Genomic DNA, 12,482 nt, shown 5'->3' on the forward strand with positions numbered 1-12,482 from the left:
ACCCATGTGTATCGTTTTGATTAGACTCGTAAGGTCCTCGTTCTTGAATGAAAGAAATGATCTTCAAAATCTATGGTTTATAAATGTCTAATTTATCTTCTTTATCCACCAATGCTTTCTTTAGTAGATGTCATTTTTAACAGCTTTTAAATCCCTTTTTTAACTGTGTTTGAATTACAATTGCTATTACTGGTATTACTAGTAGCAATATTTTCTTTACTATAATAACTACTATTACTACTATGTCCATTGCTAATATAGCTATAAGTGCTATTGCTGTAATAACTTTCCTTGTTATGATTTTGTCATTTAGATGTCAGACTAGAGCAAGAAATGAATTTATAATGCAAATACTTTTGCCTTTTTTCAGAGGGGGAGAAAAAAGAAAGAAAAATTGAAACGGAAAGAAATTGTTGAAATAGAAGACAGAAATTGAGCAGAAGATGGAATAAGATCAAGGGAAACTATAGGAAACAAAAATCAAGAGCAGAAGAGAAAAAAGGAACCAGAGATATAGAAAAAAAAAAAAAAGAAACAAGGAAAAAGTATAACTCGGGAGACAGATAGAAAGAGTCATAAGCACATCCAGTCGCACACACTCACTATGGCCCTAAGGAATCTTGTGGACGCCCAGTGTGGGGAAGGTAATGCACTGGTCCGCCTCACGCAGCATGTCATGCGCGACAAGTCCCTGGCGGACGAGGGCCTCCGCTGGCCCCAGGGACGTCCTCCAGCTCAAGGTAAGGAAGAGGATGATGTTATTATTTTTAATTGGTCTTTTCTGAAAGATTTTTTTCTTTCTTTCTTTCTTGCTTTTTTTAAAGCCATGTTTCATTTTTTTCATTTGATTTTTAGAGTTTTTTTCTATTGTACACTTAACCTATAGAGTTTTTAAGGTAATTACTGAATCCTAGAGGCCTTTCTTTCTTTCTTTCTATCTTTCTTTTCCATTTTTTCTTTCTTTCTTTCTATCTTTCTTTTCCATTTTTTCTTTCTTTCTTTCTTTCTTTCTTTTTCTTTGCCTCCCTTGATAGTGTTTCTTTTTTAATGGCCAAACACCATTTTATTTAAGCATGATAAATTGAAACAAAATAACTACCCTGGTCACAATGTAGCCCTCTTATTTTCTCTCTCTCCCTGTCGTGGAACACAGAAGGGGCCTTCAAAGTGCAGTACGGGCCGACCCTCGTGGGGGACCAGTTAGTTGAGGAGTTCATGACAGAAACACAGCAGGCAGCCACAGCAGCTCCCCAGGCCTTCAGGATGGACTCGTTACTTCAGGTGCGGAAAGAAGGCGGCAGATTGAGACGCCTCTCACATTGGAATAAGGCAGAATGGGGCTGGAAGGGATATAACTCCCCGAGATTTAAAAGGATTGAGAAGCTGGCGAAGTTTTGGGAGGAAGAGTTGATTTGAGTGAGGGTGAATTGGGGAATTGTAATGACTTTATTAAGGAGAAAGGTTTGCAATATTGTAATCAGTTAAGATGATATATTTGTAATAAATTGGGAGATTATGAGTTTTTGGCAAGAAATGCACATTAGTTCTGTGGAAAGAATCATGCAAACATAATTGCTTTTTTGGTTGTTTCTTTCCCAAACACTGTGTAAAGCTGAAGTATTAGCATCCTGGATATAAAGGGTTTAAAAGAATATATAGTGATTAGGTTGATTTTTGAAAGAAAAATATGAAATGTATATAGGCTATACAGAGAGAATTTATAACTGGTAGGACTGCTTTAAGAAACAATGCTATAGTCCAGAACAGTACTGCTAACATTCCTCATGTGTGGCTCTTTTGCAGGAAATGCGTGAGATTGAGAGCATGCGGGCCAGAGCAGGACCCATGAGGGGGCCGGGCATTGCTGACCTGGCATCGGAAGCAAGCAACTGGGCTGAAGAATACCTAGCCTCAGAAACACATGTCCAGGTGAGAGAGAGAGAGAGTGAGAGTGAGAGTGAGAGTGAGAGTGAGAGTGAGAGTGAGAGTGAGAGTGAGAGTGAGAGTGAGAGTGAGAGTGAGAGTGAGAGTGAGAGTGAGAGTGAGAGTGAGAGTGAGAGTGAGAGTGAGAGAGAGAGAGAGAGAGAGAGAGAGAGAGAGAGAGAGAGAGAGAGAGAGAGTAAGAGAGAGGGAGCGAGAGAGAGAGAGAGAGTGAGAGGAAGGGAGAGAGAGAGAGAGAGAGAGAGAAGAAGGGAGAGAGAGAGAGAGAGGAAGGGAGAGAGAGAGAGAGAGAGTCAGAGAGATCTAAAAAAAGAATGAGAGGATGAAACATAGAAAGTATTAGTAAGAGTTAATTCTTTTCATGTCTCCTTCCCCTTATCCTTAGGACATTGGCCCTGTAGGAGACTGGACCAAAGAATTCCTCGAGCAGCAGCACGGCCTCACATCCCCCGATATAATAACAGATAATGACACCAAGTGGGCCCACGAGTACTTGAACGACAGTCTTCTGTGAGTCCAGTTTAGGAACTGTGTCCAGAAATAAGGTTATCTGGATAGATAAATAGTTTAATGATTAAAATATACGTATGAGTATAGAGATGAATTGCTCAATGGATAGATAGATAGATGGCTACAGGGATAGATGAATTAATAGATGCCTTTGGTTTGATAGCTGTATTGCAAGATATTTGTATTTAAATATTTGTATTGGTAGAGATCGATAGTAAGGTACATACAAAGAAGCATAGCTTGATGAGTAGAATGATTAATAGTGAAGTGAATAAATCCAGAGATACACATGGATATTCCAACTTTGTGTTTACATCTTGTTGGTTGTTCCTACTTCTGGTTAATTTACTTCATATTTGCAAATTTGAAGGGGCTTTTTCTATGTAACAATTCGGTAACCTTTCCAGCAGTTCATGTAGACTAAAGCTCAAAGATTAACAACAGCAATACTTATCAGGCATCTGTAACCATTTAGCAAAGAAAATGGTATCACAAGGTACCCTCCTTGTTTTCTTCGTATACCATGCTCACTTCAGCACTCTTTCAGAGATGAGGCAGCTAGCTCGGAGGCAAGCAAGTGGCTGGAGGAATATAACCCGCAGGAGGACTCTGAGCTCGCCAGGACAGCCAATGAACTTCTAGGGACAGTGGACGATCCCAAATTTTCTAACACTGAGGTTGGTTGGTTGGTTGAAAGAGGGAGAGAGGGCATCTGATCTCTCTGTCTCTATCTTTCTTTCTCTCTGGATATCCATCACTTTTTGTCTCTCTGTCTGTGTCTCTATTTTCCTCTCCTAATCTGTCTCATTCTGTCTCTGTCTGTCTGTCTGTCTGTCTCTATCTCTGTGTCTCTGTCTCTTTCTCTCTTTCTTTCTTTCTTTCTCTCCCCCTCTCCCGCCTTTTCCCAATTTCCATGCCTTACACATGGAATTACAGCATTTGAATACAGGCATTTTATGTAGTATTTTGTTTCTTATCTGTTTTAATTAGTTGTCTCTTTTGCTTTAATATGGACATTATTTTTAGTGTTCTCATTATTGTTGATATTGTCATCGTGTTGTTATGGAATTATTATTCATGTTATTGTCATTATTATTAGTATTATTGATGACTAGTACAAAGTAGATTTTTAGAATTTGATTTATGAGGGAGACAGGTTGTATTATCATGAGTTCTTAGTCTTCCAGCACATGGCCCACATCAACCGTTCTAAATTCGTTTTAGCCTATCAAACTTTCCCTTTTTTATAGATATTATTAAGCACAGTAACATTTCATCGTATATTACAGCAAAATATGTATCAGGTGGTGAAGAAAGGGGTTGATTAACTTTTATTTCTTTATTATCAGATTGCTTTAGTGTTTAGTTTAGTGGTTTGCTCTCCATGGGTTGGGAACTACTGGTCTAGGTCGGAGAGATGTTAAGATTTACTTGTCTATATTTAGATATATAGATGTATTAGATTTCTCATTTCTGGGTCTTTCTTTTTCCTATGGTTTTCTTTTTTCTGCAATTTTATCTCCTTTTTTCTTTTTCCTTTGTTTTCTTTTTTTCATTCTCATGATTTTGCAGTTCATGAAATTCATCAGGAAGCTCGGGGAGGGGTCGAAGGGCGAGGTCTCCAAGGACTGGACGGAAGAGTTCCTCTCGGCCAACGCCGGCAGGACCTCAGCCGAGTCCTGGAGCACAGAATTCACCAAGGGACAGCAACAGCAGCAACAGCAGCAGCCACATGATCGCTGGGCCGAGGAGTTTGCTCAAGCGCAGAGATTAGGTATAGCAGAAGGAATTTGTTTTTTTCTTTTTCTTTTCCTTGTTATTTTTTTCTTTCTCGTTAGCCTCACTTTCTCTTTCTCATATTCTTTTTTCCCTTTTTTTTGTGTCAGTTGTTACTTTTTTCTTTCTCTCCCTTCTTGCTCTCTCTGTTTTCTCTCTCTCTCTCTCTCTCTCTCTCTCTCTCTCTCTCTCTCTCTCTCTCTCTCTCTCTCTCTCTCTCTCTCTCTCTCTCTCTCTCTCTCTCTCTCTCTCTCTCTCTCTCTCTCTGTCTTTCTCTTTCCTATTGTTCAGTTTTTTGTGATATTTAGTTATTAGCGCTTTTCCTTAATTTTTAGGTGGATTTTTATTTTTTTATTGTTGCTTTTAGCATTGATGATAACATTATGGAAATCTCAGCATCAGTAATAATAAGAGTAATGATATTGATAGTTCTTGGGAAAATAAAACAATTTCCCTAAATTTCAAGGATATCAGGGAAGGTCAGCTAATTAGCTAAATCAGTAAAAAAAGAAGGGGAAAAAAAGATACAGTAATGGGTTAATGATCATCCCTTCCTCTCACACTTCTTTCCGCCCCCATAAAGGGACCCTAGATCATGTGAACGTGGACAGCGAGAAGATGAGCAGCGAGGAGCGGGAGGATTTCTGGCAGAACCTGAAGGAGGAGTGGGAGAAGATGGCCCGTGAGGATGACTTGGAGGAACACCCTTGGCTCTCGGAATTCAATTCATCCTCACTTGAACCTTTTAAGGTTGGAGTGAAGCTTTTTTTGATGTGTGTGTGTGTGTGCGTGTGTGTGTGTATGTGTGTGTGTGTGTGTGCGTGTGTGTGTGTGCGTGTGTGTGTGTGTGTGTGTGTGTATGTGTGTGTGTGTGTGTGTGTGTGTGTGTGTGTGTGCCCACGCGTGCACGCGTGTGCATGCATGCTTTTTGCTTTCATAATTTCTTTACTATTGAGAATTGAGAATGTGACAAAATGCTAAGTGATTTTAAACTGTGGTACTTATTTTTATTATAAAGTAATCCCCTTGCCTCTTATAAAAACCTTTCTCCTAAAGAGGCATAGCCAGCATTCCCAAATCCACCTCTGATTTTTTTGGTAACTTGCAGGATTACAAATTTGAGGAGGACAACCCCCTGAAGGACCACCCAGACCCTTTGACAGAGGGCAAAAAGTGCCTGGAGGCGGGAGACCTTCCCTCAGCTGTGCTCCTCTTTGAGGCTGCCGCACAGCAGAATCCACAGAATCCTGAAACATGGCTGCTGCTTGGGGCTGCCCATGCTGAGAATGAGCAGGACCCTGCTGCAATATCAGCACTCAGGAGGTGAGTCAATGAAGAGGAAGGATAGACAGAGGACAAAACAGCATGTCTCTCATATTGATAATCTCAAATATATATATTAATCAATAAAAAGTAAAAGTTTAAGGATTGCACAAAAACATTTAAGTAGGCAAGAGTTAGGCAAGAAGGGTAGGATGTGCAGCTGAGAGATAAGATGGGGGTGCAAGATGAAACAAGGCTTACTTTGTCTTGCTGGCGAGAGGTGGAACATGATGGAGTGCCAGTAATCAACCTAGTAGATTGGATGGAATGGGTAGAGTTGGAGGGATATTGTTGTCTTGGAGCAAATTGTTTAGATTTGTCCTTCCATGTTCCTGATAGCTTTTCCTGTTAACTTTGGTTTTTCATTATTGTTTTCTCTCTCTCTCTCTCTCTCTCTCTCTCTCTCTCTCTCTCTCTCTCTCTCTCTCTCTCTCTCTCTCTCTCTCTCTCTCTCTCTCTCTCTCTCTCTCTCTCTCTCTCTATCTATCTATCTATCTATCTATCTCTCTCTCTCTCCTTTCTTTTTCTCTTTCTCTTTCTCTTTCTCTTTCTCTTTTTGTCTTTCTCTCTCTCTCCTTTCTTTTTCTCTCTTTTTCTCTTTCTCTCTCTTTTTTTCTCTTTCTCTCTCTCTTTTTTGCTTTCTCTCTTTTCCCTTTTCTCTCTCTCTCTTTTCCCTTTTCTCTCTTTTCCCCTTTTTTTCTCTCTCTCTTCTCTGTCTCTCTCTCATTCTCTCTCTCTCTCTCATTCTCTCTCTCTCTCTCTCATTCTCTCTCTCTCTCTCTCTCTCTCTCTCTCTCTCTCTCTCATTCTCTCTCTCTCTCTCTCACTCTCTCTCTCTCTCTCTCTCTCTCTCATTCTCTCTCTCTCTCTCTCATTCTCTCTCTCATTCTCTCTCTCTCTCTCTCTCTCTCATTCTCTCTCTCTCTCTCTCTCTCTCTCTCTCTCTCTCTCTCTCTCTCTCTCTCTCTCTCTCTCTCTCTCTCTCTCTCTCTCTCTCTCTCTCTCCTTCCTCTCTTTCTCTCTCTCTCTCTCTCTCCTTCCTCTCTTTCTCTCTCTCTCTCTTTCTCCTTCCTCTCTTTCTCTCTCTCTCTCCTTTCTCTCTTTCTCTCACTCTCTCTCCTTCCTCTCTTTCTCCCTTTCCCCCTTCCTCTCCTCCCTCTTCTTCCCACTCCCCCTCCCACTATCCCTACCCCATCCCCTCTTTTTCTTCTTTTTTTACCCACATGAAATATAATCACTTTCTCTTTCTTTTTTGACAGATGTGTAGAACTTGACCAAAATAACAGTGTGGCTTGGATGGCTTTAGCGACATCGTATACTAATGAGTCTTACCAGACACTGGCTTGTAATGCACTCAAGGTAAAAAGTGTATCATTATCCAGAGGAATTATTTTCAGAGATTAAGAAATAGATGAAAATTGAATAATATGTAAAATCTTTTTTTTTGCCTAATGTAAGACCCTGATTTTACAATAATGAATGTAGGTTTCCAGATAGTGGAAGAGAAACGCCTGTTGGCAAGTAAACACAGATATAAAATATTTCTCTCTCTAATTACTTTCTCCTCTTTTTAGGAGTGGATCCGCACCAATCCTGAGTATGCCCAGTTAGTCCCAAAAGGTGACACATCACAAAGGAAGTCAAAGTTAATGACATCAACTCTTGCACCAAGGTAAGTAATAGATTAAATAAGCTACCTAATTCTCTCTTCCTTTGGTAAGTTCTTTGATCAAATCAGATTTCATCCCAAAAAATGTGGAATTTCTTCGAGTATCATTTAAAATTGACTACTTAAAAAAAGACATTTATTCATTGAGATTAACTGTTTATGCATTGATACGTTGAGGATAATGTGTCTCTGTCTTTCTTATTATCTAGCTGTCCTGTCTTCTCTCCCTTACTCCAGAGCACTGATCCAGGAGGTGCAAGACCTCTATCTGGCTGCTGCCAATCAGCGGCCAAGTGAGAACATCGATGCGGACGTGCAGTGTGGCCTTGGTGTACTCTTTAACCTGACAGGCGAGTACGACAAGGCCCTCGACTGCTTCCAGGCAGCCTTGAGCGTCCGGCCGAAGGTAAGGGATCCAACACCCCCAAACCCCTACCCTACACTGACTGCCCAATTTTAGAATGGCTCCTCACACAGACTCACTCTACACTTCTTGATGTTTCTGCTATTTACTAATTGGGATTTATATTATATATATATTTGTTTTACCATGTATTCCCTTCATTTGAATAGTTTTTTTGTGAATTTTAATGTATATGCTTTGTTGTTATTCTTCTCTAAAAAAATTATATGGTGAAATGTCTAGAGCATGATTGAGTGATTCATATATATCTAAGAATAGATTTTATGAAAAGAAATCACTATTCGGAGTTGAGAAAAGAAAGAGAAGGAAAACAAATACATGAATTTATTATCAGAAGAAAGCGAAAGAAGGAATGGAAGCAAAACCACTAATTTCATTTCCAAACAGGATGCTAAGTTATGGAACAAGATTGGAGCCACACTTGCCAATAGTGAACGCTCCGAGGAAGCAATAGAAGCTTACCGTAATGCTCTTGAAATTTCTCCTGGCTTTATAAGGTGCCGCTACAATCTGGGGATTTCATGCATCAATCTCGGTGCTCACAGGTTAGCCACTTAGTCTTAGACCTATGAAGCCTGCTGTGCAAGTTCACTAGACCTAAAAGGAACAGAATTCAGTATGACAGATGTAGGACAGGTATGCCTCGAGAATGAACAAATTCCACGTCTGCTTAAGAATTACATAGTTTTGAAGATGTGAAATCTAAAGTTAATTGTTTATCTTGCTGTGTGGATCTGTTTATTTTCATTCATGCCTTTTCTATAGACATAGGGATTCCTAGCAATGAGTGGAGACTTCAGTGCTCAGAGTTTCCCAACTAAATGCTGCTTACATCTTCATTTTCCCTGTTCTTTCCGATATGTTATTGAATTAGGAAGTGACAGGTGCTTTTGAATGATTGTGACATACAATCAGAGGAGTAGTAATAAAAAAGATACAGATAATTTTCTCCATTACGAAAGGGAATTCTAATTCCTCTCCTTCATATTCTTCAACTTCTATTTCTACTACAGTTCGAGGATATCTTATCTGCCAAAGACTGAGGCTTTTTTTAAGGTATTTTAGAAGGATGGACTGGTTGGGAAACCCTTTGTGTTGTCGTCATCCCCATGCTCTCTGTGGTATTCTTATGGTATGCCTTTTTCACATGAAATGCAAGGAGCCTTGTTTCAAAGGCCTTAATATCCTGTACTAGAAGATCATATTATTGGTTGCTTTTCAACTGGTCTGTGATTGCATTTGCCAACAAGGCTTCTTGCATTGCCATAGATATAAAGATTTTTTTTTCCTTAAAGACCAGAAACATTGCACTAATTGACTTCAGGATGGACAGAATTCTTCTTCAGAGGCCATTACTGTTTTTCTTCCATTCAAATTGTCTCTCAACCCCCTGCATCATCCTTCACTAATCAAGGCACAGTCACTTGAAGGAAGTCTCACAGTGCTTTCCATTGCTGTTACCTTTGCTCACAGTCTAGCCCTGTCTTGCACCAGTCCAGAAGGCAGAACCAAACCTGCTTCCTCTGTGTACCTGTGTGTATATATTAGTATATTTACACACAAATATGGTTTATACACACACACACACACACACACACACACACACATACATATAAGTATGTAGATATATGATTCTCAATATTCTTTTTCATGAACACATCAATTTAAAAAACTTTTAGGCTTATTTGAATCCTGCCATAAGGACTTGCAATTTTGCAATGCCTGACCTGCCCCTATTCCTCCTGATGAAAGGCTCAGCCCCAGACAATCACATCCCAAATTTGAATCTTTATTTGTGCGACAGTTTGGCAGAAGGCAGGAGCATCCTCAGCTGACCACATGGCCTGGCCTGCTCACCATCCCATATTAACCCAGTGCCATTTTGGGCCATGTTTTCCCCCATAGAGAGGCCATGGAGCACTTCCTGGAGGCCCTGAACATGCAGGCAGCTGGTCGAGGGCCCGGAGGGGAGGGCTCCACGCGAGCTGTGTCTGACAATATCTGGTCCACCCTGAGGGTCTGTCTGTCGTCCCTAGGAGCAACACACCTCATGGATGCTGTTAGTAAGAGGTGGGTATTGGATAAGAAATTCAAGTGTATTAACTTGAAATATGCAGTATACAAAAAATGAATCTAATAGAAAGTCAAAGCTAGAGAAAATGGTCCCCTGCAAATGCTTTCCCTTGCATGGTTCCTCAAAGTTTTTTGTTGTAATTGTTCTTTTCATTATTTTGCTTTATTATTATCATTATTGTGGAATCTTATTTATTTTCATAATTATGATAGTTGCTATTATCATTACAGGAGAATAACACTTGCTTGACATTCATTCACAGATGTATAGTGATGCATGAAGTAACCTTTCATCTCATTTCTCAACTCCACAGAGACTTAACTCGACTGAATGCCGAATACAACATGGGCACGTCGAGCTGACTCTCCTCCCCCTACTCCCAGTCCCACCCCTCCCTCCCACCTTCCACCATAAGCATCCGCAAAGCCTTCCCACCGCTGCTTACCCCCACCACTACCACCTCTGCCTCCCCTCCCACAAGGACAACAGAGTCGTTCCTGTGCAGTGTCCACGATAATTTGCCCTGTGAGTGCCTTCACCCACCCAGGCTGATGTCATTGGTGCCTCACTCTGACAGACGACGAGAAAGCTAATGTGAAGTCATTAAGGCTCTTAGCTGCTGTTGTCCATTTTATGGTTGTGAGTGCTCTTTCACTCAGCTTGTTGGCTGGCTGAGTGGGTCTCAGGTCTCAGCACAGAGAGGGAGACCTGGAGATCTTCAGGGATGAGAGAGAGAGAGAGAGAGAGAGAGAGAGAGAGAGAGAGAGAGAGAGAGAGAGAGAGAGAGAGAGAGAGAGAGAGAGAGAGAGAGAGAGCAAGCAAGCAAGCAAGCAAGCAAGCAAGCAAGCAAGCAAGCAAGCAAGCAAGCAAGCAAGCAAGCAAGCAAGCAAGCAAGAGAGAGAGGGAATTGAAAGGATATGAGACACTTTGGTATGTAATTTCTTGATATTATTTCTCCTGCTCAGTGTATATCCATTTTAGTATTTTGCCTCTTGTGTTTATGATTTTTTTCTGTTAAGATGGTATATATATATATATATATATATATATATATATATATATATATATATATATATATATAATACATATTCATCTATACCCATGCATGCAGAGTTGGGCTAGCAGTGTTTTTAGAGAACCAGAGGTAGTAGAACTGTTACTACACAGTAGTTGAATACTTCCATGATGTATAAGCTATAACACAGCTATTGACAAAATCACACATAACTAATGATATCAGATTTAGATAGAAACATAATTATTTGTTTAATTTACTCAGTATTCTTAAAATTACCAGAAGTAAAACCAAAATCCCCCCTTTTATTTTTAACATCAAAGTGTTCTTTAAAATTAACAGCCATCAGAATACTCTTGGGAAGAAGTCAGTTTAAATTTTGAGTTCAACAGGCTAAATGGGAGTGGAGCTACCTGGTTATATGTACCTGGAAAGAATGCAATATGTTAAAAAATTACAGGTAATGTTTGTAGTGGTACTGTTATCAGAAAATATTTACTATACTATTGATAGTACTTAGTGTTTTTGGTGTTTTACTAGTGGTACTACCCAACTCAACATGTCCGTATCTATCTACATATATATATGTATGTGTATATGCACACACACACACACACACACACACACACACACACACACACACACACACACACACACACACACACACACACACACACACACACACACACACACACACACACACACACACACTCACACACACACACACACACACACACACACACACACACACACACACACACACACACACACACACACACACACATATATATATATATATCTGTATATATATATATATATATATATATATATATATATATATATATATATATGTATATATATATATAGATATATATATATGTGTGTGTGTGTGTATATATATATATATATATATATATATATATATATATATATATATATATATATATATATATATATATATATATATATACACACACACACACACACACACACACACACACACACACACACACACACACACACACACACACACACACACACACACACACACACACACACACACACACACACACACACACACACACACACACACGCATATACATACACATTGCACGCACACACACACACACAAACATGAGCACACACAATCACTTCCAGATATAGTTATTCATATATCACAATGAAAAACAGTTGCATTATTGTTTTTTTCTGTTATTTTTGTTAATACTATCCTATCTCAGTGTGTTGTTGTATTGTATTGACACCTACTCTGATTTTATGTATGTGTGTGTCTACATATATATATATATATATATATATATATATATATATATATATATATATATATATATATATATATATATATATATATATATATATATATATATATTTATATGTATGTATGTATATTTATATATGTATGTGTATGTGTGTATATTTATTATATATGTATATGATATTTATGATATATAATATACTAATATACATATATATGTACATACATACATATATATATATATATATATATATATATATATATATATATATATATATATATATGTTTATATTTATATGCATTGATGTTTATATATATATTTATCTTTATACATACATACAGGGTCAGTGTAAGGAAGTACACTTATTGCTTTCTTATGTCTTGATAATTTTACCAGTTGGTTTTGAGCCAGTCTGTAGTTTTCAAGATTTTCCTTTTTCATTACAGTTGCTGTATTATCATTATTATTGTTCT

General features: G+C 38.7%; 1 protein-coding gene across 4 annotated transcripts in view; it reads left to right on the forward strand.

The window, feature by feature from the left end:
• Positions 1–11,474, forward strand: part of Pex5 (peroxin 5) — a 29,907-nt gene extending 18,433 nt beyond the window's left edge. For 3 of the 4 annotated variants that reach the window (XM_070117672.1, XM_027353157.2, XM_070117671.1), the window contains exons 2-15: positions 371–740; positions 1,154–1,281; positions 1,804–1,929; positions 2,327–2,451; positions 2,999–3,128; positions 4,024–4,225; positions 4,811–4,977; positions 5,336–5,550; positions 6,810–6,909; positions 7,125–7,222; positions 7,457–7,625; positions 8,031–8,188; positions 9,549–9,713; positions 10,031–11,474. In XM_070117672.1, the coding sequence (XP_069973773.1) occupies positions 605–740; positions 1,154–1,281; positions 1,804–1,929; positions 2,327–2,451; positions 2,999–3,128; positions 4,024–4,225; positions 4,811–4,977; positions 5,336–5,550; positions 6,810–6,909; positions 7,125–7,222; positions 7,457–7,625; positions 8,031–8,188; positions 9,549–9,713; positions 10,031–10,079 (1,968 nt within the window). In that variant the 5' untranslated portion in view covers positions 371–604 and the 3' untranslated portion in view covers positions 10,080–11,474. The remainder of the gene's footprint in view (positions 1–370; positions 741–1,153; positions 1,282–1,803; positions 1,930–2,326; positions 2,452–2,998; positions 3,129–4,023; positions 4,226–4,810; positions 4,978–5,335; positions 5,551–6,809; positions 6,910–7,124; positions 7,223–7,456; positions 7,626–8,030; positions 8,189–9,548; positions 9,714–10,030) is intronic. The other variant, XR_003475434.2, reaches the window with a different exon arrangement.
• Positions 11,475–12,482: the final 1,008 nt, after the last annotated feature.

The sequence above is a fragment of the Penaeus vannamei genome, chromosome 41 (assembly GCF_042767895.1).
Source record: "Penaeus vannamei isolate JL-2024 chromosome 41, ASM4276789v1, whole genome shotgun sequence".
Lineage (NCBI taxonomy): Eukaryota > Metazoa > Arthropoda > Malacostraca > Decapoda > Penaeidae > Penaeus > Penaeus vannamei.